This window comes from Typopeltis vanoorti, chromosome 2 (assembly GCF_054136105.1).
Source record: "Typopeltis vanoorti isolate ZY-2024b chromosome 2, IOZ_Tvanoo_1.0, whole genome shotgun sequence".
Lineage (NCBI taxonomy): Eukaryota > Metazoa > Arthropoda > Arachnida > Uropygi > Thelyphonidae > Typopeltis > Typopeltis vanoorti.
This window is the reverse complement of record NC_143550.1, coordinates 98,926,407-98,952,226: the sequence shown is the minus strand read 5'-3', so window position 1 is coordinate 98,952,226 and position 25,820 is coordinate 98,926,407. Positions and strand designations below refer to the sequence as shown.

Below are 25,820 nucleotides of genomic sequence, written 5' to 3'. Positions count from 1 at the left end.
AAGAATGTAAAAACTTTTATGATGGGTTCTCTTCTTACCTACATATAATATGCTAGCTCACCTTTAGATGAAAACCCATTATAATAGTCTTTTCCCAATAGTTGAGTCTTTCCTTCCCTCCTCTCCCAGCACATTTAACAGACAAAATTATTTTATAGCCTCAGGGATTGTCTTTTAAGCAGTACAGGATCAATAAGAAAGCTACCTGGTCTCTATTTCTCCTACCTCTCCTAAAACCTGTCTGTTCTTCTGGCATTTTCACCTATTCACATATGGTTCCTGCTTTTTTTTTTTTTTTTTTGGATCACTATCAAGATAACTTTACTTACATGTGAAATTAAAGCAATAGGTCTGAATTCTCATAATCTATATGTTTACTTCTTTTAATTGTGATGAATACTGATGTTTACCAATCTCTAGGCCAGTCTGTTTTGTTTCAAATCTGTTGACTGATTTCAGTTAATATATTCACTACTTCATCCCTATTACTTCAATAATTTCAGTAACACTATCAATGCCAGGAGATTTTCCTTTTGGCAGCTGTTCCATAGTCCATATAACATTTCATTTTTCATTATCATAGGTTCTTCCACAACAAATTCTCTCTCTCCTTTCAGATTCTCCTTCAGTATTAATATTTTCTTGTACAAATTCTCTACATGCCCTTTCCGTCCCTTTGTCATTTCTTCTTCTTCCAGCAACTTTTTCTTGAATTACTTTTTACTACACCTAATCTAGAGATAAACCTCCCTGTAATTTCATTTATCTCTCTAAAACAGATCTCTTGTTCTACTTGTAATTACTTTCTTCAATTTCCTGTGCATATTTTGCATAGATGCTTTCCTAGTCTGTCTCTGAAAATCTATATTCTACTGTCTAACCTTTCTGTGTTTCTTAAAGTTTCATTTTTTTTCTTTCTTCTGCTATTTGAATAGCTTCTTCATAACCATATACAAGAAAAATAGATTGTAAATGGATGTGAAGATGAGACTTGGATTCACCATTACACACCAGAATCCAAACAGCAGTCAAAACAGTGGGCAGAAGCCAGTTGTTTAGCACCAAAGAAGACAAAGTCGGTTCCATCAGCAGGAAAGGTCATGGCATTGGTGTTTTGGAATGCTAAAGGCATTTTGTTTATTAATTATCTTGAAAAGGTAAAACAATAACCGGGGAATATTATTCCGATCTTTTAACCAGCTAGATGAAAAAATTCTTGAGAAAGGACCCGGTTTGCAAAAGAAAAATATCATCTTTCATCAGGACAATGCACCTGCTCACAAAGGTGTTTTGGCAATGGAAAAATTAAGGGATCTGCACTATGAATTGTTGCAAGAGACCACACTCATATATACATACTTACAATATCAAATATGTGTTAATCGACTGTTTATGTTATCGGTAAGGCTTCTGGTCAACAGTAGGCTATTAGTAGTTAAGTTTTTGGGGAGTCAAAAGTTATATGCAGAGTTTAGAACAATGCAGTGGGGGGGGGGGTTTGCCACCCCTAACCTCTGTGTTTTTCAAGGTTAATAATATACCCAGTCTCTAGCCAACAGGGTGTTCAAATTCTTCCACAAGCATGGATGTTTCCAGGAATGTCCTTAGGTGGGAGATGAATTTTATTGCCCACTGAGACCACTTGTCCTGGTTATTGTAGATTTTTAATTTCCTAACTGTTTTGCACTGAAAACAGTGCTACATCCTGTGGTCCCGCATGCAAGCCTAAGCTCCCATCAATATTCTGTGCTATCTAACTCCAGACCTGGAGATTTGAGAAGTCATTCTCTGGTAAGTCCTTCTTGCAAAGCATGCCCTGCAAGGCACTGAAAGAGAGTGTCTTGAGATCAGCCTGAGAGAGTCCAAAGCTTAGTAAGTCTGTATATAGCTTTGCTGACATTATTCACCTTTAAAAGATACAGTTGCAGAGTTAAGTTTGAAATGATATGGTATTCTTCCTGAAATAGCCTTAATTTTTAGCATAGTAGGCAGTTTTCTCATGATGGAGGATAGTGAGTGATCACCCAGCATTCACAGCTTGTACGCCAATAATGACTAACTCATCTCCTCGCTTTACTACAAGTAAATCAATGTTAGTTCTGTAGTGGGATTCAGTGGCTCACCCAGAGGGAAGGAGGGGGGGGGGGGTAAGGAGCCCGGGCACCCCCCAAAGAAAAGGAAAAAACACACTAGAAAATTTTCCAAAATCTTTTCCTGATTAAAATTCATTTTTTTTTTTATTTATGTTGTGTCATGTCTTCTATTTCTATACTACTTATGAATTAGCGATCACTGCAGATGTTCAGTCATAGGTCGTATATGATGCGTAGTGTGTATTTGCAAATCGTCTACTCAACTCCCCCCCCCCAAAAAAAAAGGTTGGATCCTGAGTGCTTGGCCCCCTCCAAGATTAAATCCTGAGTTTGCCACTGGTGGGATTCTACTGCTGTTATCCAACCTTTGTTCTTCAACTTGTCCTCTATATCTCTCACTACTGCATTGTGTTTTCTGACACAGACTGCATGCATGTGATAGTAACAAACCAAAGCTTATGTGCTCTGCAGTTTCTATAATCAATTTTTTCATTGAGTTTTACAAGCTTGAGTTAGCAAAGCATTGATTCTTGTCATAATTAAATCTATATATTCAAATCCAGGTAGGTAATGAGTACAACATCAGTTGATCCTTGATTCACTGATGATGAGAGGGAACGTTTAGATTCTTGGAATGCAGCTCTGTCAACTGAATGGTGCTTCATTAAAGCCCATCTCCTTTGTTCAGCTGAGTCAGTTGTAATTAGTGTCCTTCTATCAAGCACCCATCCAGGGGTACTTTGATAATATCCTTTGAAGTGGCTTGTTTTGTTTCATGAGCAGATTTCTGAAGCATGGAAAATAAATGAAAAATATATTTAAAAAAAAAAAACTTATCCCATTCGTGGTGTTAATGTGCTAAAGGTTTACAATCTTTTGTGAGAGTAATGAAAATGTACTCAAATAGACAAAAGTAAGTAGGTTGTGAATAAGAAATGCAATAGATACATACTATGGCATGTCTAACAATTTGCTTTGATGAACAGGCTCTGAACCAAGAATTTGAAATTATTAGCCAAACATCTGTAAAAAAATGCCTATAATAAAAAAAAACAGTTCACAAGATCCTCCTTTAAAAAAAAATATCATTAAAAGCTAAAACGATTACAAGAATGCCATAGCCTTACTATACATTAGGAGCATTTTGGAAAAAATAGATAGAACACTACTTAAATACAATATTAAGATGACCTTCAAACCTTCTGTAAAATTAAGAAATTTTCTGAGCTCTTCCTAAGATCCTCCTTCCACCCAGCGGTTTACAAAATTCATTGTACCTGTAACCTACCTTACATAGGGGAAACAGGATGCACCACCCCAATTAGAAAAGATGAACACAAATGCCACATTAAATACCTCCACTATGGTAAAACAGGCCTGTCAGACCATGCACTCCAAACTTGTTACAGAATCGACTGGAAAGACACCAAAACTTGGTTTGAAAGAAAATTCAGAGAAGCCTGTGAAATGCTGAAACATCATCCAAATCTAAACAAGAATGATGGAATAATTATTCCAAGAATTTGGAGGACCCATCTTCAACCCTAAACCAAAGAAAATCTTAATGAGAGGACTTCAGAAAATGTAGTTTTATTTTATTTTTTTTCCCAGAGGTTAGGCTAGGGTAAACATTTAACAAACATTTAGATTCATAAAGATAAAGAACCAACAGGCTTCATTTCGGCGATATAAACATTATTTAAATTAAGGGGATATTAGATCCCACATTGTTTTAAAACCAAATAAGAAACTCAAGGATTGGAATCAGAGAGTTTCATGCCGAATATGGTATTAGCTAACGCTAGTATTCACCAATACTTTTATAGTTTTTTATACTATATTCGGCATGAAACTCTCTGATTCCAATCCTTGAGTTTCTTATTCGGTTTTAAAACAATGTGGGATCTAATATCCCCTTAATTTAAATAATGTTTATATCGCCGAAATGAAGCCTGTTGGCTCTTTATCTTTATATATATATTTAAGTAACTTAATGGGTACACCTTTTGAACAACTCGTATAGCAGAGTATATAAGTTCTTTTCGCTATACCATTTGGTATTACTTTGGTCTAGCTACTCACTGATGAAGACTCAGAAAAGGCTGAAACCGGTCTGGGTAGTGACCTCCCACCATAATGTAATAACAGCATACATTTCCTAAGAAATGTGTTTTTACATTATGGAAAATACCAAGAATAGCTATCAGAACTTTACCCACCTTTGCAATGAGTTACCCATGAGAGGTATTTCCCTACTGAGTGTTCCTAGCAAGATTTATGCCAGTATACTTGAGAAATGGTTTAGAAGAATTGTGGAAGAAAAGCTTGGTGAAGAACAAGCTGGATTCAGTCCAAATAGAGGCTGTCAGGATCAGATCTTCACTTTACAAAAAATAGTTGTAAAAGCATGGGTATATTACAAAAATCTGTATTTAAGTTTTATCGATCTGGAAAAAGCATATAACAAGGTGCCAAGAGAGAAGCTGTTCAACACACTACAGTTATATGGTGTCAATGGCACATTATATCATGCAATACTTAGTGTTTATTTGAGTTGCAAGTCAGCAATTAAAATTGAAGGAAGTACAGGAAGATGGTTTAATGTTGAATCTGGTGTGAGACAAGGATGTACATTATCTCCTCTGTTATTCATTATCTATATGGATCACATTGTGAAGGAAAGTGCTATTAAACATGATATCAGAATTGGAGATGTTAATGTATGCTCTTTGCTTTATGTGGATGATGTTATACTTCTAAATAAATCTGCTACAAGTTTGCAAGATTCCCTTACTAAATCGAATAACTGTTGTGATAGATATGGTATGAAGGTCAGCAATAAAAAGACAAAGACAATGAAAATAGGTAGAATCGTTGAAAATGTCAACTGTGTTGTGAATGGAGAACCTGTGGAACAAGTAAAACATTTCAGCTACTTAGACACGATTTTTAGTGAAGATGGTAAATTAAATATGGAAATAGACAACAGAATCAACAAAGCTGCTATGGTAGAAAGTCAATTGTATAAATTCATATGAAATAAGAGAGAAATTAGTCGAAATTAGCTGTATACAAGACAGTGTTCAAACCAGTTTTAACTTATGGATCTGAGAGCTGGGTCAGAAGTAAAACACTTGACCAAAGACTAGGGACCACAGATATGAGAATCCTGAGAAAGATTAGAGGTGTGAACAGATGGCATCAATGGCAATATCATATTAAAAACGGGGATATTAGGAAAGAACTAGACATTGTCAGCATCCTGGAATGCGTTAGCAGAGCTAATCTCAGGTTGTATGGTCACTTAAACAGAATGGGCAAGGAAAGATTAGCAAAGCAAGTGTTGTCTGCCAGGTTGGCAGGAAAACGACCCAGAGGAAGTCCAAGATATAGATGGATTGATACGGTACAAAGTGCCGTATCAATCCATCTAGATGATAGAAATATAAGATCTGGTAATGTTCGAGTTTCGACAAGTAACAGACTGACTTGGAGGAAAATTGTAGATAGGAGGTTAGTAATGTAAATTTTTCATGTAGTACTATCACATCCTGTACACCCCTTCAAGGTACATATCAGGAATTTGATGATGATGATATTTATATGGGTATTCTGTGGAATCAAAACACTCATTGTGCAAGTCACTTTACACTTAACCCATTACCTATCATACAGCGCCTTAAACCTTTTCACTGTTGGGGCACTCACATCTGCCTCTGGCAATCCATTCCACTTATTTACTACTCTCCAAGTAAAGAATCCAGTTCACACACTCTTAGACAACTTCCAAGTGTTACCTCTTGTTTTCCCTCTACTTCCCCATTCATTGAAAAAATTTTGGTGTCAACTTATAAAATTCCTTTAGTAACTTATAAAGTTTCTATCATATCCCCTCTCCTATCCCTGTCAGCTAAATTCTGCAGCCCACATACCCTGAATCTATCCTGATAGGGAACATTCCACAGACCTGCCACCAGCTTGGTCACTCATCTCTGAATCCTTCTCATCACCTTCCAATCCCCCAAGATATGCAGGTGACCAAATCTGTGTACAGTAGTCAATGGCCGAATCATAGCCTTATCTTCTTTTTCTTCTCTTTAAGGATTAGGCATTTGCCTGTTATGGCTTCACTGGTCTTCATAGCCTTATAACACTGAAAAATAATAATCTCCCTATTTTTATTTGTCAGTGTTGTCTTTCAGCATGCAAATAATCCTCTGAGCTATTTTGCCAACTCTTGCAATTTGCCCTCTAAATTTCAATTCTCTATCCACCATCACCCTCAGATCCCTAGTCTGATCAAGTTTCTGTAAACTGCTACCATCAGTGTAATGTGAAGTGTGTAATCTTTTCATCCATAAATGCATTACCTAACACTTTACAACATTGAATTGAATTGACAACCATTGTCCTTGCCCACACCGCCAATTTATTTAAATCATCCCTATAAGATATTTACATCACCTTTGTCAACTATTGCTCTTCCTAGTTTTGCATCATCAGCAAACAACTGAATACCCCTACTTTCAAATCTTCTGCTATATCCATATGTTGAAGCTTAAGTGCTGTGAGGACATCATGTTGGAAGTTTAATGGAATATTTTCAGCACCTGGAAAGGATTAAAACGAATTTTAATACTTCCAATATTTCGTCTCAGTCACTGAGACATCTTCAGGGATTACAAATAACTTTTGTAACAACACACTCAAATACAATACAATACAATACTAAGTGAAAACACGTGAGCAACTCTAAACTCACAGAATATAATCGAAAAATGGAGATTATTCTCCAAGATCGCACTACTTACATACCACTAGAACACAACCCCACAAAAACTCAAGTTAAAAAATTACTTTAAAAAAGTATCATCCTGGCCACCGGACATTACAAAAAAACTCAAACCTTTCAGTTCTTGTCCCTCCCCACCTCCCCCTCGGGTATATGGTTTACCGAAAATCCACAAACCTAATCCTCCCACCCCCGAGACCTATAGTAGATATCACTGGTGCACCTTGCTACAACTGTCAAAGCAGCTGGCTAACTCTCTGAGCCCCCCCCCCTCACTGGTCTTACCACATCCTATGTAAAAAACCCTACCCATTTAAAAACCTTAATTGAAAATCTAACTTTAAATAATACAGACATATTGGTAAGCTTTGACATCACCTCATTGTTTACCAATATTCCCTTAAATGACACCTTAACACTCTTAAAAACCTTTTTTTTTCCCTTCTGGTATCTTAGAGCTCTTTTCCTTTGCCATCAATTCTGGTTATTTTTCTTGGTCCCCCCCCCCCCCTTGCCAATTTTTGCATGGGAAATTTTGAAAAACGAGCCATAAACCCAGCCCCTCTCAGACCTTCTATCTAGCTAAGATATGTAGATGATGTGTTCTCTATTTAGCCTCATGGCCCAGACATACTCCTTCCTCAGTCACCTCAATATCCTACATCCAAGAATCCAGTTTACTATGGAAAAGGAAAATAACAATAGTTTCAACTGAACTCAACCACATACACAACACCTTCCTTTAAAATGGTTACAGTGATTACAGAATTAAAAAATAATCAGTTCCTCCCCCATTCCCCAGCCATCTCTTCAGAAGGACTTCAGAAATGCCATCATCATACCCTACATCTGTGGCACTTTGGAAAAAATAGCCATATCCTTAAAAAAATACAACCTCCGCACAACTTTTAAGTCCCACTGTAAACTTATTACCTTTATCCATTCCACCAAAGATTAGCCCCCATCCCCCTCTCTCAGTACCTGGAGTATATACAGTACCCTGTTCCTGCAAGTTGTCTTACTTCAGATAAGGATTAGCAACCATCTGTTTAGAAGAACACAAATCATACATCTGCAATCATGACTATAGTCGATCTGGTCTTGCATATCATGTTTTTGGATACCACTCACAGGATTCCCTAAAGAAAAAACATCATACTCCACCATAGTAAATTCAAAAAAGAAAGACTGTTTTTAGAATATTTGGTGGCACTCAGAAACGGCTGCATAAAACTTCCCAAAATTTGGAAAACTTTAATTATCAGAGATCCCATGTTACATCCTATGACCTACAAATGCCCATAGAGGACGCACCACCTAGATAGGACTTGAGAGTCACCCATGTGTTTCACTTGTGTTGTGTTGTGTTTGAGTGTGTTGTTACAAAAGTTATTCGTAATCCTTGAAGATGTCTCAGTGACTGAGACAAAATCTTAGAAGTATTACAATTAGTTTTGATCCTTTCCTAGTGCTGAAAATATTCCATTAAACCTCCAACATGACTTCTGCTATATCATTTATGTGTAAATTAAAGAGTAGTGTTTTCCTAGTACAGAGCCCTGGGGCATTCCACTACTCATTCTCATTTGCCTTGATTCCACTCCACCATACACCACCCTCTGTCTATCAATCCCCATCCATGCCATCAGCCTCCTATGCATTCCCACTTGCTCCAACCTATGCAACAGTTTTCATGTGGTATTCTGTCAAATTGCCTTTACAATATAACAAATCCTATGGAAATAGGATTAACTGTTCCATTATTACCTAAAATAGATTTATAAGAAGCCTAGTTACTTAATCTTAGCAGGCTACTGGGTTTGATATCTGAAAGAAGATCAACTGTGATATATGATATCAATGCATTTAACAACCTCACAGTTGAATAATGAAACATCATTGATTGATTCAGCCAAAATGCATATGGTGATTGCAAAGATTGAAAAACCAAAACTTCATTGGGGCGGGGCAGTTCTAAAAAAGAAGACAGTGTGTACGAGTTCCTAGTAAGTAAGTCAGCAGATATCCTGAGAGAAAATGTAAGAAAATGAATGTATAAAAAATAGCTAAATAAAAGTGATGGAATGACTTTGGCAAGGATATAGAAGATAAATATCATGAAGTTGACAAACTGATCTGAAGGCTATTGATAAAACCAAGTAATGGAGGAAAGAGTACTGTAAAAAGAATTAGAAATGATAATTATAACATAAAAATTGGAGGATAAAGAAATTCTGGATAATCTGGAATAATTTTTACACAACTTTTTTGGGGTTGGCAGCCATATAAAAAATTGAATAAATAAAATTAAATTATGGGTTCACTTCAGGATCAAACCCAGATAATTTAGGAGACCTCCATTTTTAAAGAATGTGAAGAACCAAATGGGACTTTTGATCTAATATCCAGTCATTATCTTCACATGGTGCACCTTGTTAAGTATTTACTGAACAAGTTATATTAACTTGTTCAGTAATTGCCAGGCTACCATTTTTATTAACTGATATCCTGGTAATTTGGGTCTTAGCTGACAAAATTATATTCTTATTAGCTAAAACCCATAAACAAACAAAATGGTACAACATGATGAAATTTCAAGCCAGTTATTTAGTAAACAAGCCCTCTAGCCTACTGTTTTCATCCTGGAACTAAGTTGAAAAATTAGCCACTTTAACAGACACATCAGAAGAATTAAAGACAGGTACCATCAATATAAGAAGTATCGGAGGAAAAAGAACTGACAGAAGAACTAGAGAAGTGCCATGCAGACATAACTGGTGTTACTGAGATGATTAACACTAAAACAGGTGAGATCCTGCTAAGTAATAAATATAGGATGTTATATTTGGACAGTGATGATCAGGAAAAAGGAAGGAGTAGCAATAAACAGAAATATAAACTTCTTGATTGGCAGGCAATTTCAAGTGGAGTTATGTGATCAAATTTCAATATGGGGAACTGGATAGTGAAACTTATTTGGCACCTCTGATCTCATAGATAATTCTACTAAGGAAAAGTGGAGTTTTTTTGGCAATCTCTATTGGAGATCTATAGGGTAAGAATAAACCATGGGGTAAGAAATGAATCCCAGACATATAGAAAGGTTTTGGGAAAATTTGGAGAAAATGACAAGATAATATAATAATAAGTACCTGCTGAATTTCTGTTCAAGACATGGACTAGTCATGATTAACACCATGTTTCAACATAAAGACACAAATTCACATGGAGAGAATAGACAAGAGAAAAAATGCTGACTAAGTTATCATTGATAGTGATATCACTTAGTTTTAAGTCTTATAAAAAATACATATAAGATAAATTTAAGATCTGACAATATTGGAGTCCTGATAGATAACAGATTAATTTGGAGGAAAACTGCCAATAAGGTTAGTAATGATGTAACCTTTTCATGTAGTACTATCATAATATCTTGTACATTCCATGGGAGTATATATGTTGGGTATTTGATGATAATGATAAAAATAAATATCATATCAAAAAGAAAAATATAAAAATAAAGTTTTAAAAAGAATTAAAGTTAGTAGCTTTTAGAGGTGAATTAAAACTCGACTATACAAATATTCAAGAAAAAATTAGAGTTTGAAAATGAGAACCTAAACCTTGGGATATCAGTGGCAAACTCTAAAGAAAACAAATTGATTCCAATATAGAGATTTTGGTGAAGTTATTAACAACAATAGAAATATCAAAACTTCATGATGGTCACAAGGAGTTAAGAGGGTTTTTTTTTTTTTCCAGAGTGGGGGGGGGGGGGGGTTCAAGTTTCTTGCAAGTAATTTGGCAGATGTCTGAGTGCAGAGAAAAATGCAAAAGAGCCAAACTGTATGTGAAAGTAGCTAAACAAAAGTCATCAAGAGACTGGTAAGAACATAGAAAATAAATACCAGGAAAGTTGCAAAAATATTCTGGAAGCTATTGAAAAAGCCTAGAAATGGATGAAACAGTAATGTAAAGGAATCAGAGATGACAAAGACGATATAAAAACTGAAGATAAAGATATTCTGAATGCCTGGAGTAATTACTTTGAAAGATTGTTAAACAAAACAGAACAGTGGTAGAAAATATTCAAGAGGAATGCAATCAAGAGTACGTGTCAGTGTTTTAGGTAGTAAATACCATTAGAAACCATGTGGAATGGCAGTTGGAATAGATGATATATTCAATCAGGAATGTGCGAATATGGAGGTACAATGTTTTAGAGTGGCTGCACCGCATAATTGAGAGGACCTGATTAGAAGGCTGAATTCTGGAGATGATAGCAGTAGAGCTTGTATAGATACTGATCTGTATAAAAGGGAATAATGCAGTATGAGATATAGAAAATTTTCTCCATTGAGCACTGAACATTCCATTTAAGATTAATGCAGGCATACTTGTAAAGACGCTAAGAAGAATTGTGGAAGAGAAACTTCAGGAAGAACAAGCTGGGTTCAGACCTTCTAGGGATTGTAGAAAGTGTTACCTCTGGTTGTAAAGACAAAAAATTGTATTCTTATTTTAATCCTTACCCTTTCATATACAAAGTTTGCACGTGAAGTATCTTCGTGACTAGTATACTTGTATACTGTTGGCTTCACACTGATTGCCTCAGTATCTTGTAATGCATAAACATTCACTTAAACAGAATGGAAGAGGAAAGATTATTATCAAAAAAGTTTGATGTCAGGATGAGAAGATCAAGATCTAAGTGGCTTAATTCAGTTAGTGAAACTTGTTTGAGTGTCTTAAAAGACTGAAATATAAGATATATTAGATATATTGCAATATATTTTAGCTCTTACCAATAACTGACGAATATGAAGGAAAAATTTTAATAGGATGTTTGCAATAATGTATTAATCATGTAGGGTTATCATAGTATTTTGTGCACCCAATGAGGATACATAACAGGAATTTCATGATGATGATTATTGAATGTAATGCAGTACATATAGTACCTATGGATTGGTTGGTCATCAGCAGCCACACCAGCAGTGCAGCTAGACTTTTAACCTTGGGCAAATTCTTAGCTAAGCATCTTTTATCATCTGACAGTTTCAAGAACTGGTAAAATATCTTGGGGGGAAATGAGACCAGCCAATCATTTTAGCTGAAAAGTCCTTATAAATGCTGCTTTATGACTGTCCTTTATAGAATGAACCCAGGAGTTTCCAACCAAGGATTGCGTTATTTTATTTAATATGAAAGTAGTTAAAGTTAGTAAATATTCTAAATAATAACTACCTTTTCACTACTAGGAGATACACTAGTATCCAAATCCTAAGGACAAACACTATTTCTGAAGATGACAACTGCTGATGATTTTGAGTAGAAAGCAGGCACACTTTCAAATTTTCAAATCACATGCAAAGGGATCACGTGGTAGCACTGAAACAGGATAAAAGGCTGCATTAAGCAAATTGTGTTTGAAGGAAGCTGTTTTCATGAAAGAATAAAGTTGCAAACTTGGACGTCTTATAATGTCTCAAATCAACAGATGATTTCATGTGGGGAAGAATTACTGGAAAGCTTGAAGAAGGCTGCAGAATTAATGATGTTGCTAGAGAGTTTGAAATCTCACATAGTCTTGTATCCAGGCTCTGGGTAGCATTTTAAACCAATGGAATATGTTCCAGACCTTTGTTAAGAGGTTTCCCCTTCTCTCTACCACAGAGCATGAAGCCATTTTTGGTTGTAACAGCAGAACATAATCAATGCACCACGGAAGGTCAGCTTGCAAGTTGGCTCCATTCAAGCAGTTTGTCAAAATGTCTGCAACAAGTAGGCCTGTAATCTGCATTCCTTTATCCACAGCTCATTGTAGAGTACATCTTCAGTGGTGTGTGTGCGCCATAAAAAGTGGACAAGACACCAATGGGCTAATGTACTCTTTACAGATGAGATTTGTTTTAGTCTTTCCTCCAATTCTAGATGACACTTTATCTTACATGAAAGTGGTCTGCTTACCATCACAGTGTTTTGAAAGGGATAGATGCATATGTGCTGAAGTCATGGTGTGGGGAAGCATTATGCCTAATGGACACACTGATCTACAAGTACCGGAAAAAGGGACTATGACTGCTGAACGATATTGCAAAGAAGTTCTTCAATATCATGTTCAATTGTTCCATGGCACTGTAGGCAAAGAATTCATTTTTATGAATGACAATGCCACACCACATCATACATGAGCAGCAGAAATACTTCTGGAGACTGAAGCTATTAATCAAATCAAGTGGTTAGCATGCCTGCAAGATCTCATAGAACATATTGCTGCTTGAAATCCCTCCCCCTCCAGAAAACAAACAAAGCATTATCCTTGCTCTGAAGGAGTAGGCTAGTTTATCTTAAGAGCTCCTGAATCACTTGGTGCTAAGCATGGTACGACATTGTGAGAGCTTCATCGCAGTTCAGGATGGACATATTCCATACTGAAATGTCTCTCCACATAGTTTTCTGCTAGCCTAGAGAAACTGTGTTCTTAGGAAATTTGTAGCTTTTGCCAAAAACATTGGAATTTTGCAATTTAATTTATACGAAATTTATAACACATTTTTTGTGCAATATAATTTATTAATATGCTGCCAATAAATTTATGTCTACATTTGGATCAAGTCATGAAAATTTTTTCAAATACAGGTAAAAATGTGGCTCGTCCTTAGCTTTTGAACACCAGTGTTTATGACTTCTGCATTACTTCAAACTTAGTATATCTTCTGGATCTGGCTCCTGCTGATGAAATCTCAGTAAAGTTCAAAACTGGTCTGAATAGTGGTCCTTCCAATAATACACACCCAAAAGGATGTGTGCTTTGCATTATAGAAGACTAAGTCAATTCAAATAATGCAAAGTTATTGGCTTCTATATATAAGTAGCATAGTTGTGAAGATACTTCACATGCAAACTTTGTTTGCTTACACTTGGATAAAGGGTTAAACAGGTATATTAAACAAGCACCTCTGTAGCACGATTGGAAGAACAACAGTACATTGCACCCTTCAATTGGAAAAGGCCTAAGTTCAATTCTTGTCGTGACGGGAGGAATCTATATGGACTTTTACAATCGAAAGTGAGTTAGCTGATCTTATATGGAGGTAGCAGGGTTTTTTCTCCTGGAAACTCAGGTTTTTCATCCTGCATACAGACAAATCGGCTCTTCAGAACACATGCAAATTACAGACAAAAAATACTAGTGGTGGTGGTGGTGGGCAGTAGATGGCATTGATGGTAGTAGTGGTGGAGACAGAGAGATATAAAGTGGGTGCCCTCCCACAATGAGTCTTCGGACTCCTTGGAGGTGTCAATAATAATAATTATTATAATTTCTTGGCATTTTTAATTTAAATAATACCTTATTATTCATTATAAAATTTCACATATTTTTCAGATTTTTACTTCTTTTATATATAATCTAATCAAGATATCTATGTTCTCCCCATTTTTAGGATCAATTTCTTGGTCAACATGTGATATTTGCATGCATGCGCACGCACGCACACACACACACACCTACACAGTATTGTGCTGGTAAATATATGAATTACAAAATATATACACGTTTACACAAGAATATTATTTAATTTGCCAAATATTTCAGTCTGAATATTACAGACCATCTTCAGTGGCTACATAGGAATAGTTTTAAAAAACTATTCAATTTAATTTTAATTTAATCATGACTCTGATAAAAAATGTTTACTCTTTTAATACTTAGCGATATGACATCACGTGGCTCGTTCTATTTGTAAATGATCAATTGTTCATATTCCACCTTGTTTTTTAAAACTATTCCTGTGTAGCCACTGAAGATGGTCTGTAATATTCAGACTGAATTATTTGGCAAATTAAATAATATTCTTGTGTAAACGTGTATATATTTTATAATCCTAATGTCACAAGTATCTTTAAAGAATCAAATATATGAATATTCTTTAAAGCCTAGATAACTTACATTCCAAATTTAAAACTTTTTTCTTCTTAGGGTACTAAGAGCATCATTATAGTTGTTATAATCCTAGCTGTAATAGGAATAATAATTGCAATGGGCATTTATTTCATACCCAAGTTCCATCGTCTTAATAAATCGTAAGTAATAGGTTTCTTATCTTTATTTCCTGAATTCTTTAATAGTGAATCAAATTCTTGTATTAATTCCATGTAATGAATTTAATTCTGCAGAAAGTAAGGGTCATGTTTTCTTAACCCTGTGGAGGTCGTGGCTGATCTGACAGATACAAACAAATTGTTTAATGTAAATATTCTTACACATATCCAATATATAACTTGGAGGTCATGACTAGCTACATATGCATATATTACGAGTGATATTCCATACTGTTTATGCAGTCAGTTTTGGTTTAACATGTGTTATGTAAAGGTGTGTGATATTTGGTAGTAAATTGTATCTGAGAGATACTGTGATCTCCGATGTCAGTATAGTATTGGTTTAGTTGTTTTTTTTTTATGTTTACCATTGAAAATGGCTGGAAAAATATATCAATTGGATAATCCATCAGATGTTGAAGAGATTCAGCAATTTTGTTACTTGAGTCCTATGATGAGAATCATAGAGTTGAATGTGAAAGTAATATTTAATAGTAAATTGTATCGGATAGATACTGCGAACTCTGATGTCAATATAGTATTGGTTTAGTTTTTTTTATTTATTTATTTGTTTCTTTGTTCAATAATTTTGAGATTGTAACTGAAAATAAATAAATAAATCATGTATTATATTTTAAGTGTTTCTTTATTTTAAGTTTTATCACATACTAGTAATGAATGTATCTCTCAGATACATGTGACCTACTGTAATATCTTCTGGTGTCTGCATCATTGTAATTTGTATATTATTTTTTCTGCCTATATATGTAATATCTTTTTATCATTATTCTAATTACTGTGGATTTTATTCTGTCGACTGCTCCATTGTAATCATGGGCTGTTAATTTCTCTATATATTTGTATGTCTCTTTATTTTTTCTCTATTTCTTATATACTGTTATTCTACTTAGCTGTGTGCACTTTCTCTCTCGTAACCTTTCTCACTTTACTCTACTGCGTACTATGTTTATCTACCCTTCGCACTACCTGTCTTATGCCTAAGATACTAGAAAATTTATTTAATTTAGACTGCACTACTAATATCATTTATTTAGCATAAAGCTCAATAATATGGCTGGCAGATATCTCTCTCTCTAACACAAATTCCTTCAATAAAACTTACCACAAACAGTCGTGGTCTATTCTTTTACTTAACTTTACGCTTCAGCTATCTCACTTAGTTTCCTGCTCACAAGTCCAATTTATTTAGGAACAGTGCAGTTGTAAAAATAAACAATCAAGGCAGCACTCCTTTAACAAAAAAATCAAAACACATTTTATTTACATTACTGTGAAATATACATGAGTTAAACTACAGGGAGATTGCTTTCTTTATCCGTCTATAAAAATTCTTTAGCACAAATTAGAACCTTTTTATTTCAACATTAATTAATCTCTTTAACTCAAAAACCTATTAACTCTCTGCTTACAAATTCAACTCATTAAACTCCTAGTTTACTTGCAAAGAGGTTAGAGTTATTTTTACAAATTTAATATCAATTTCCAACATGCTAATTGACTCTCTTAAGGATGCTTCTTATCAGTATTAAACAAAAATCTTAAACGTCCTTCTATAACAACTATAAGAGGCAATATACAAAGGTGTGTAACTTACAAAGGCTCTGTATCACACATTCAGTCAAAAGTCTTTCACTAAAAGTTCTATGGCAATTCTTTCATCTCAGATCTCGAGCTTCCTTCAGGAAATTTGGCTTCAATAGTATCTCATCAAAAAAATAAGACTGTAAACAGCAACCTGTGGTACTCATACAGCTCTGGCAAAATGTTGTTCTCCCACGGTGAAAAGAAAAACTTCCGAGCGAAGCTGCTTCGGGTATTTTACATCGCCTTTTCTCCTCTGCTTTGGCTCACCGAAAATGTCTGGACGACTGCCGTCTCAAGTAACTTGAACTCCAGCCTCTATGAAACTGTAATTGCCGTCAACCGGGATCCCTCTCTGGCTGGGAAGCTTTTCTCCGGTAATTGGAACTTCTCCTTTCGGCAACTTAAAGCTCTCTCTAGACTTGAACCAGGAAGTCCCTCTCTGGCAATGCTGGAAGCGGGGAGCTCCATCTGTGGCCACTGGAAACTCTCTCTCTGGCCTAGAAGTTGTCTCTCTCTAGCAACGTCTCGAACCAGGAAGTCCCCTATGCTTGGCTCTGTCCCTTTTTATTATGCCATCTCTTAACCTCGCACGAAGTTTGTAACCCCCAAAGAACTTGGCATGACTCTTTCATCTTCTTTCAAGTTTGGCCCACTTTCTGTTCTCCTCCGGTTTCTTTTGATTGGTAAGTTGCCAGCCATCGGAATGTTGTTTGACCCTTTCTGACTGACTTTGGAGGTGTTTACACACAGAGCTTGTAAGTTTTATTATACACAAAAAAAAATCATAAACAACCTTTCTTATGCCATCATGTAGCGCTATTACATAAATTTCTGGCAGCAAAACATTGCCTTGTTTTTTAACACTCTGAAATATTCTTATTAAAGGAGTATATACAGTTAACTTCCAAAGGGTTATTTACAAAAATATCTAGTACAAAATATACAAAGACAAACAAGTTATTTTTTACAACATTCTCATTGGACTTGACCTCTGTAAAAAATCGATGTAAAGCGCTTTGATATTTTTAAGCTACATTGAGATTTTGCACTATGCTGCAATTTTTTGACCGCGACCTCCGCAGGGTTAATGAGAGTATTGAGGTGGATATAATTTGAATTGTTAGAGCAATTAATTAACAAGAGCGATTTCTGATTTTTTAACTCAAGTAGCTTTTTTTTTTTTTGAAAAAATATTCTTTATTCTAATGAGTGATTGGTATCCATATGTGTGTCATTTAAAGAATGCATTTAATTTAATTCATGGAACTAGATAATGTACATGAGATAGAGCCGAAAGATAAGTGTTGATAAAGAACTGATTGAAGGATTTCTGTGAGGATTGTTTCGTGATATCTGCCCAACAGTCCTATTATGGACATTGGGAAGAAGAATTGTCATAACATTCAGAAAATTTTTATGATACATCAGAATTTTATTGGCTATGGCAACAAGAGGGAAGTTGAAGATATTAAACATAAACCAATATGCTATAGTGTAGAGAATTGATGGTTGATGACTGCTACAATAAAAAATATTCCAAGGTAATTGGCAAGAAACGGTACATTCAGGACATAACATAAGTATTTGGCAAGAATGATAGAGAGAACGATATACAAAGAACAAATGGGTAAAAAAATGATAATTCAAACAAGAATAGAACTGGAACATATAAATTAAAATACAGAATAATTAATAATTAAGTTTTCAAATGTTGCCATAGTTTTAATTGTGTCACATATAAATGTACATTATGAACTAAATATGGATACTATGTACCATGTAAATGAAAAATAATCTAACCTTTAGAAAATAAATTAGAATTGAAACTGTACTCCAACTTTCCAGTTGTCTTAGTTATAGAAAATGAAAATGCATGCTAAATCAGTTTTTTAATCTTGATCACACAGAGGTGCATGTGAATGTTAGGAAATCACAAAGTGAAGGACAGTTACTATTCACAAGTCATCCTCTTAATTGGTGGCCTCAGTCATTCGAGAGAGAGAGATCCAAGTAATGGACAGCTGGCTGACATAAGTTAATGCTATTCTATGAGAACTGTTAATTAACAAAATACATTACTTGAAGTTTGTGTCAGTCACAGTTCCTCTCTTTATGCAAATAGAGTATTTTGGATGTGTAATTTTGTTGTTGTTGTTATTATTCAGTGGGCAACTTCATGGGCTCCAAAGACTCATTGTGGGAGATCCACACTAACCATGAATAATATAATGCCTATCATATGTCTTTTGGGTTATCAAAGGCATCATGAGAAAAGAAATTTTGTTTCCATTTCTGATGAACGGCAATCATGGAAACATAAGAAAATAAATAAAAGTATATAAGAAACACTTGAACTACAATATTTTAAAATGCTAATGTTAAAATCTAAAATTCCAGTATCCAGTAAATATATTAAAAGTGAATTCAAAACTAACTGAGATGAAAGAATTTTGCAGAAGATGAATTTTTTTTTTTTTTTTCTACAACCATTATGCAGTAAATAATTGTAAACTGCATGCATGCATCAGTGTTTAGACATTGTTTAGAAACATTTCACTTACAAAAGAATGTTCATAATTTAAAAGTAACCTTCAGATCTAGATGAGTGGCTGATGATAAGTTCTGCTGGCTAAGTGAAATGCAAACTGAGATCTTAGTTTATATTCATTACTGGCTAGCTGACCAAAAATAAATAATGAAATAAGCTTCTTCTACTTTATCTTATGAAAGACAACATTATTTCCTAAATATAAAATAACTTCTATGCTATATATCAATCTCAAACCAGAAGGAGATCCAAGTGAAATATTTTGAACTGAAGATGCGGAAAAGATAAATTCTTTTTCAGCTGAAACATCATCCATGGAGAGTGTGCCCTTGTTTCCACAGTTCTGCCCTTGTGGTGGTCATGCATTCAAAATCCTCAGATTAAGTTTCTAATCTTAACCTGGTCACTTAATAAACTAATATCATGCAGATTTCGGTAATTTTTTACTGCTTAAAAAAAAAAAAAAAAAAAAAAGCATGTTTCAGGAATTCACACACTGAAAGTAATAAAAATAGCTTTTATAGCATATTTATAATTGGCACACACTATTACACAAAATTACTTTTCTCTTATACTACCCTGTGTGTGTGTGTGTGCGTGCGCGTGTTAAAGATACCAAGCAATTTTATAAACTTGGTTTTAATCCTTTTTCCCAAGTAAGCAAACAAGCAGGTAAGTCAAGTTTATGCCTGAAGTATTTTCAGGTCTGAGGCAATTCATGGTAAAGGTGGAGTAAGCTCTGATCACTTTCCTTAGTATCTCCCATAATGCAAAGCACATCTCCTTGCAGACATGTATGATGCTGTGCATTAAGGGAAGGACCACTAACCAGATTGGTTTCGACCTTTATTGAGGTCTCGTCGGTGGGAGGGGAGCCAGATCCTGAGATGCCAAGGTTGAAGTAATGCAGAACTTATAAATTTTACCTATACAAGTTGCCACAAGGTGCTTTGACCTTATTAAATAAAAATCTCAGCATGAGACCTTGGCATCTCAGGGTCTGGCTCACACTGACAAGGCCTCAATAAAGGTCGAAACTGGTCTAGTGGCCCTTTCCTTAATGCATAGCATCATACATGTCCACAAGGAGATGTGCTTTGCATTATGGGAGATACTAAGGAATGTGATCGGAGCTTACTCCACCTTTACCATGAATTGCCTCAGACCTGAAAATACTTCAGGCACAAACTTGACTTACCTGCTTGTTTGCTTACTTGGGAAAAAGGATTAAAACGAAGTTTATAAAATTTACCTTGGGTATAATATACGTTAAAGATACCAAGCTATTTTTGCTTACTTGGGAAAAAGGATTAAAACGAAGTTTATAAAATTTACCTTGGGTATAATATACGTTAAAGATACCAAGCTATTTTAAACCTGGTTTTACTCCATTTCCCAAGTAAGTCAAGTTTGCACCTGCAAGTAGTGCATGTCTGGGTAACCCGTAGTGCAAGTCTTAGGCAACTCGTGGTAAAGGTGGAATAAGATCTGATCACTATTCTTTAGTATTTACCCTTAATGCAAAGTACATCTCCTTGAGGAGATATGTGATGCTATGCATTAAAGGCAAGGGGCCACTACCCAGACCGGTTTCAACCTTTATTGAGGTCTCATCAGTGGGAGCCAGGCTTAGAAATACCAAGATTTAAATAATGCAGAGCTTATAAGTATTTTATCAAAACAAGCTACCATAAGGTGCTTTGACCTTATTAAATAAAAATCTCAGGATGAGAGATAGATGTAGAAATTTTTTTACCTTGAGTATAATATACGGTAAAGATACCAGCTATTTTAAACCTGGTTTTACTCCATTTCCCAAGAAGCAAATAGACAAGTAAGTCGATGCATAGCATCATACATCTCCTCAAGGAGATGTTCTTTGCATTAAGGGTAAATACTAAAGAATAGTGATCAGAGCTTATTCCACCTTTACTACGATTTGCTTAAGTTGCCTAAGACTTGCACTACTTGCAGATGCAAACCTGACTTACTTGTCTGTTTGCTTACTTGGGAAATGGAGTAAAACCAGGTTTAAAATAGCTTGGTATCTTTAATGTATATTATAACCGAGGTAAATAAACTTTCTACATCTATCTCTCATCCTGAGATTTTTATTTAATAAGGTCAAAGCACTTTATGGTAACTTGTTTTGGTAAAATACTTATAAGCTCTGCATTACTTAAACCTTGGTATTTCTAAGAATGGCTCCCACTGATGAGACCTCGATAAAGGTCAAAACCGGTCTGGGTAGTGACTCGTTGCCTTTAATGCATAGCATCATACATCTCCTCAAGGAGATGTGCTTTGCATTAAGGGTAAATACTAGAGAATAGTGATCAGAGCTTATTCTACTTTTACCACGAGTTGCCTAAGACTTGCACTACTTGCAGGCGCAAACTTGACTTACATGTCTGTTTGCTTACTTGGGAAATGGAGTAAAACCAGATTTAAAATAGCTTGGTATCTTTAACATATATATATATATATATATATATATATTTTTTTTTTTAAAGATTTGAATGACTAGAACCGAGATTTAAGTTAAAAGGTTTTAATATTAAACCACTACTAGTTTCGGCTTGTAACAGCCTTCATTAGGTGACATTATAAAAGAAAGAAAAAACACTAAAACACTGAAGCTTAAATAAACTATGAACATCATAGAGAGTCTCTATACATAATTGACATTAAAACATTGTGGTTGTATTTAAAGCTGTTCTTTCGTTTGTTGTATTGTTGGGAAAGTACGTGCTAGTAACATCTCGTGAACGCCAGTACATGATTACAGCTGAATGACTATCTGGGAGGTTGCAGCTCAAGTTATTATTTAGATGAACAGGATTGAAGATGATTTTCCTAAATTCTACGATTTTTCTCTCTAGTTCATCACTGCAACGGAAGATGTTAGTAGATTTTTCCCAGCAGACTTTGTGACTTTGGCTTTCATCATTAGGATTAGCCGAGAAAAGGATATGTCTTGATAATGCGCTGGCTTGCTGTCTCTTGTAAGTAATGTCCCTCATGTGTTCTTCCATACGCAATTCAGCAGATTTGTTTGTCTGCCCAAAATAAGGAATATCACAATCACACAATATTTTATATACACCAGGGTATTTGAGACGATGATGACAAGGTTTTGGTTGGCTTATTAAGAAACGGATCTTTGGAAGTGGTGTGAACAAGGTTCTGATATTGTATTTTCTTAGAACTTTTGCTAATTTATGTGAGACTGTACTTATGTAAGGAATAGATATATTGCCTTTGAATCTATTTGTTAAATAGATTCAAAGGCTCTTCTGGTAAACTCAAAATATCAATATATAGAAAGCCCACACATACCAACAGATATCTGCATAGTCAGTCTCATCACTTCCCTCTTCATGAGCTTGGAATAATTTCCACCTTGGGACATAGATCCCATTCTCTTCTGGATGACCCAAATGAACTTCTTATAGAAATAAACCATCTCAAAACGTCTTTCAAAGTTAATGGATATTCCAGGAGAATCATTGAAAGATTCCTTCTTAATCCTTCTAGACATCACTCAGAAGAAACAAATAGATTCAAAGGCAATATATCTATTCCTTACATAAGTACATTACTTACAAGAGACAGCAAGCCAGTGCATTATCAAGTCATATCCTTTTCTCGGCTAATCCTAATGATGAAAGCCAAAGTCACAAAGTCTGCTATGGAAAATCTACTAACATCTTCCGTTGCAGTGATGAACTAGAGAGAAAAATCGTAGAATTTAGGAAAATCATCTTCAATCCTGTTCATCTAAATAATAACTTGAGCTGCAACCTCCCAGATAGTCATTCAGCTGTAATCATGTACTGGCGTTCACGAGATGTTACTAGCACGTACTTTCCCAACAATACAACAAACGAAAGAACAGCTTTAAATATAACCACAATGTTTTAATGTCAATTATGTATAGAGACTCTCTATGATGTTCATAGTTTATTTAAGCTTCAGTGTTTTAGTGTTTTTTCTTTCTTTTATAATGTCACCTAATGAAGGGTGTTACAAGCCGAAACTAGTAGTGGTTTAATATTAAAACCTTTTAACTTAAATCTCAGTTCTAGTCATTCAAATCTTTTAAAAAATATGTATCTTAACCGAGTTAATGATCATTCATTCATATATATATATATATATATATATATATATATATATATTAGTATATATATATATATTAGTATATATATATTAGTATATATATATATATATACTAATGATGTAAGGTCTGTATATAAAGTTTATAAAAGCATAAGTTACCCATTAATATTAATAGATGCACTTGAATGATGTAGATAAGAGAATGATGAAAAGAAAAACTACACATTTGTTTGTAATCAAAAGCAAAGAAAGAAGTTTGATAATAAGCAAAATAATTTGCCTGATTGAAATTCAGAAGAACAGGGAATGCAATAATAATAATAATAATAATACATCTGAATGTAAAAATAAAAATTTGTTTATGCCACCATACCACAATAAATTACTTTTTGTTAATTACATATTATTTGTTATTATGATTATTTTATGAGCACTTCCATGGAGTCCAAAGACTCATCGCAGGAGACCCAATTTATCCACACAATCTATCATATCTCTTCTTGAACACCCATTAATAGGCGAGGTGCTAACGACTGACTCTGGCAACCAATTTCGTCCAATCACAACTCTCTCAGTGTAAATCTAGTCCTCATGATCCTGCTAACCACACTTTTACTCAGCTTCCAGAGATAACCTCTTGTTCAGTTCCCTCTAGCCAAGTGCTGCAACATTCCTGCCAGAATCAATCCTATAAAACCCTTTAAGTAATTTAAATGTTTCTATCATAATCTGTCTTTGTTTCCTAACAACCAACCTTTGCAGTCCACAGACCACTCACCATCTTGGTTGCACTCCTCTGAATCTTCTCCACCGCTTCCTTATCTCTAGAACAGTAGTCCAGATGTGGATGTATCAAGACCTTATAAAAAGAGGAGTAACAATTTCCTTATCTCTATATGTTAGTATTTTCTTCAATAGCCAAGTAATCTTATGAGAACTACCTTAGCAACCGTAGCAATGTCCTATAAACTTCAACTCTCTCGCTCTCTCTCTACCACCACCACCTCTAAATCTTAGCTTCATCTGTTTCTCAGAGTACAGTTTTATCAGTGTGGTACATAGCTTGTAATCTCTTTATCTCAAAATGCATAACTTTACATTTCTCCATTAAACTGATACTCATTATCTTTTTCTCATGCTGACAGCCTATTTAAATCTTCCTGCTAGCTCTCCATGCTGTCTTGATTCTCTATTACTCGACCTAATTTTGCATCATCAGCAAACAACTGAATACTTTCAGGTTATTTCCTATATTATTTATGTACAAATTAAATAATGGTGGTCCTAACACTTAACCTTGCAGCACACCACTAGTCACCAGCTTTTTTTTGCCTGGATTCTCCTCCTCCACATACCACTTTTGGATATCTGTTCAGCAACCACCCTCTTATCCACATAACCAGTGTCATATCCATCCCCATTTGTTCTGATTTGTGCAACAGAGTTTCATGTGGTATTTGGTCAAATGCATTTGCAAAAATCTAGCAGAATCATTTTGTAGCTATTTACTTTATCCAACTCAGCTGTCACTCCATTATAAAAAAGGTAGTAAATTACTAAGGCATAATCAACTCTTCACAAAGCCATGTTAGAGTACCATATTCATATCTATCCATTCCTGAATTATCTTTTTTATCAATTTTTCCATTCCTTTTACTACCACTCCTGAAATACTGATTGGTCTATAATTTGCTACTAAAGTCTTAAAACCTCCCTTATGAAAGGGAATTATTTTGCACTCTTTCCACATCCTTGGAGGTAACTCTGCTAGAGCTCAGACAAATTAAAGAGCCTAATCAGAAGCAGTGACTGTTACCTTGCACATTCCCTCAGAAAACAAGCTGATATCTCATCTAATCCAACAGTTGTATTTACATTGAGATTCTGCAATATTCCAAGAACCTCCAATTCATCCACCTCGTTCCTATGTCAGTCTGTCACATATGTCGCATCATTACCCTCACTTGGGTGATGTGCCTTTGAAAAGTGGTCACTCAGTAACTCAACTATTTTATCTGCTTCTGTCACCTTGTGACCATTAGCACTCATTAAGGTTATTCTTCCCCTTACTTGCCACATAGTGAAAGAACTCTTTGAGATTTACCTTGGCCTGCTTGTCTAGTTTCTTCTCATAATCTGATTTTGCCTTCCTTACCAAACTGGTCACCTTTCTTGTCTGACCTTTATACTGTTTATGAGTTTGCTAGTCACTTTCTTCTTCTATATCCTCCACAGCATTTTCTCCTTTCTGAAGCACATGCTTAATGATATTACTCATCCATTTAACTACTGCCTGATTAACCCTTCTTACCTTAGGTATACAAGTTAATATATCCGTGTGTAGAGGCTTAAATGCTGTGAGGACATCATGTTGGAGGCTTAATTTATTGTGTAGCACTCAGAAAGGATTAAAAATAGAATTTAATTCTTCCTATATTTCGTCTCAGTCAATGAGACATCTTCAGGGATTACACAATAATATAATATAAGTTAATATATGTTATATGTTAATAATAATTATAATTATATAAGTTAATATATCTTCCTCTAGATG

The 25,820-nt window shown here is 34.9% G+C and overlaps 1 protein-coding gene across 2 annotated transcripts in view; it reads left to right on the top strand.

The window, feature by feature from the left end:
- LOC150109287 (sortilin-like) overlaps positions 1-25,820 on the top strand; it is a 508,125-nt gene that overhangs the window by 416,248 nt on the left and 66,057 nt on the right. For both annotated transcript variants that reach the window (XR_016549652.1, XM_090406996.1), the window contains exon 23: positions 14,870-14,973. Coding sequence is in view for 1 of the 2 variants with exons in the window: in XM_090406996.1 (XP_090263122.1) it covers positions 14,870-14,973 (104 nt within the window). In the remaining variant the exon portion in view is untranslated. The remainder of the gene's footprint in view (positions 1-14,869; positions 14,974-25,820) is intronic.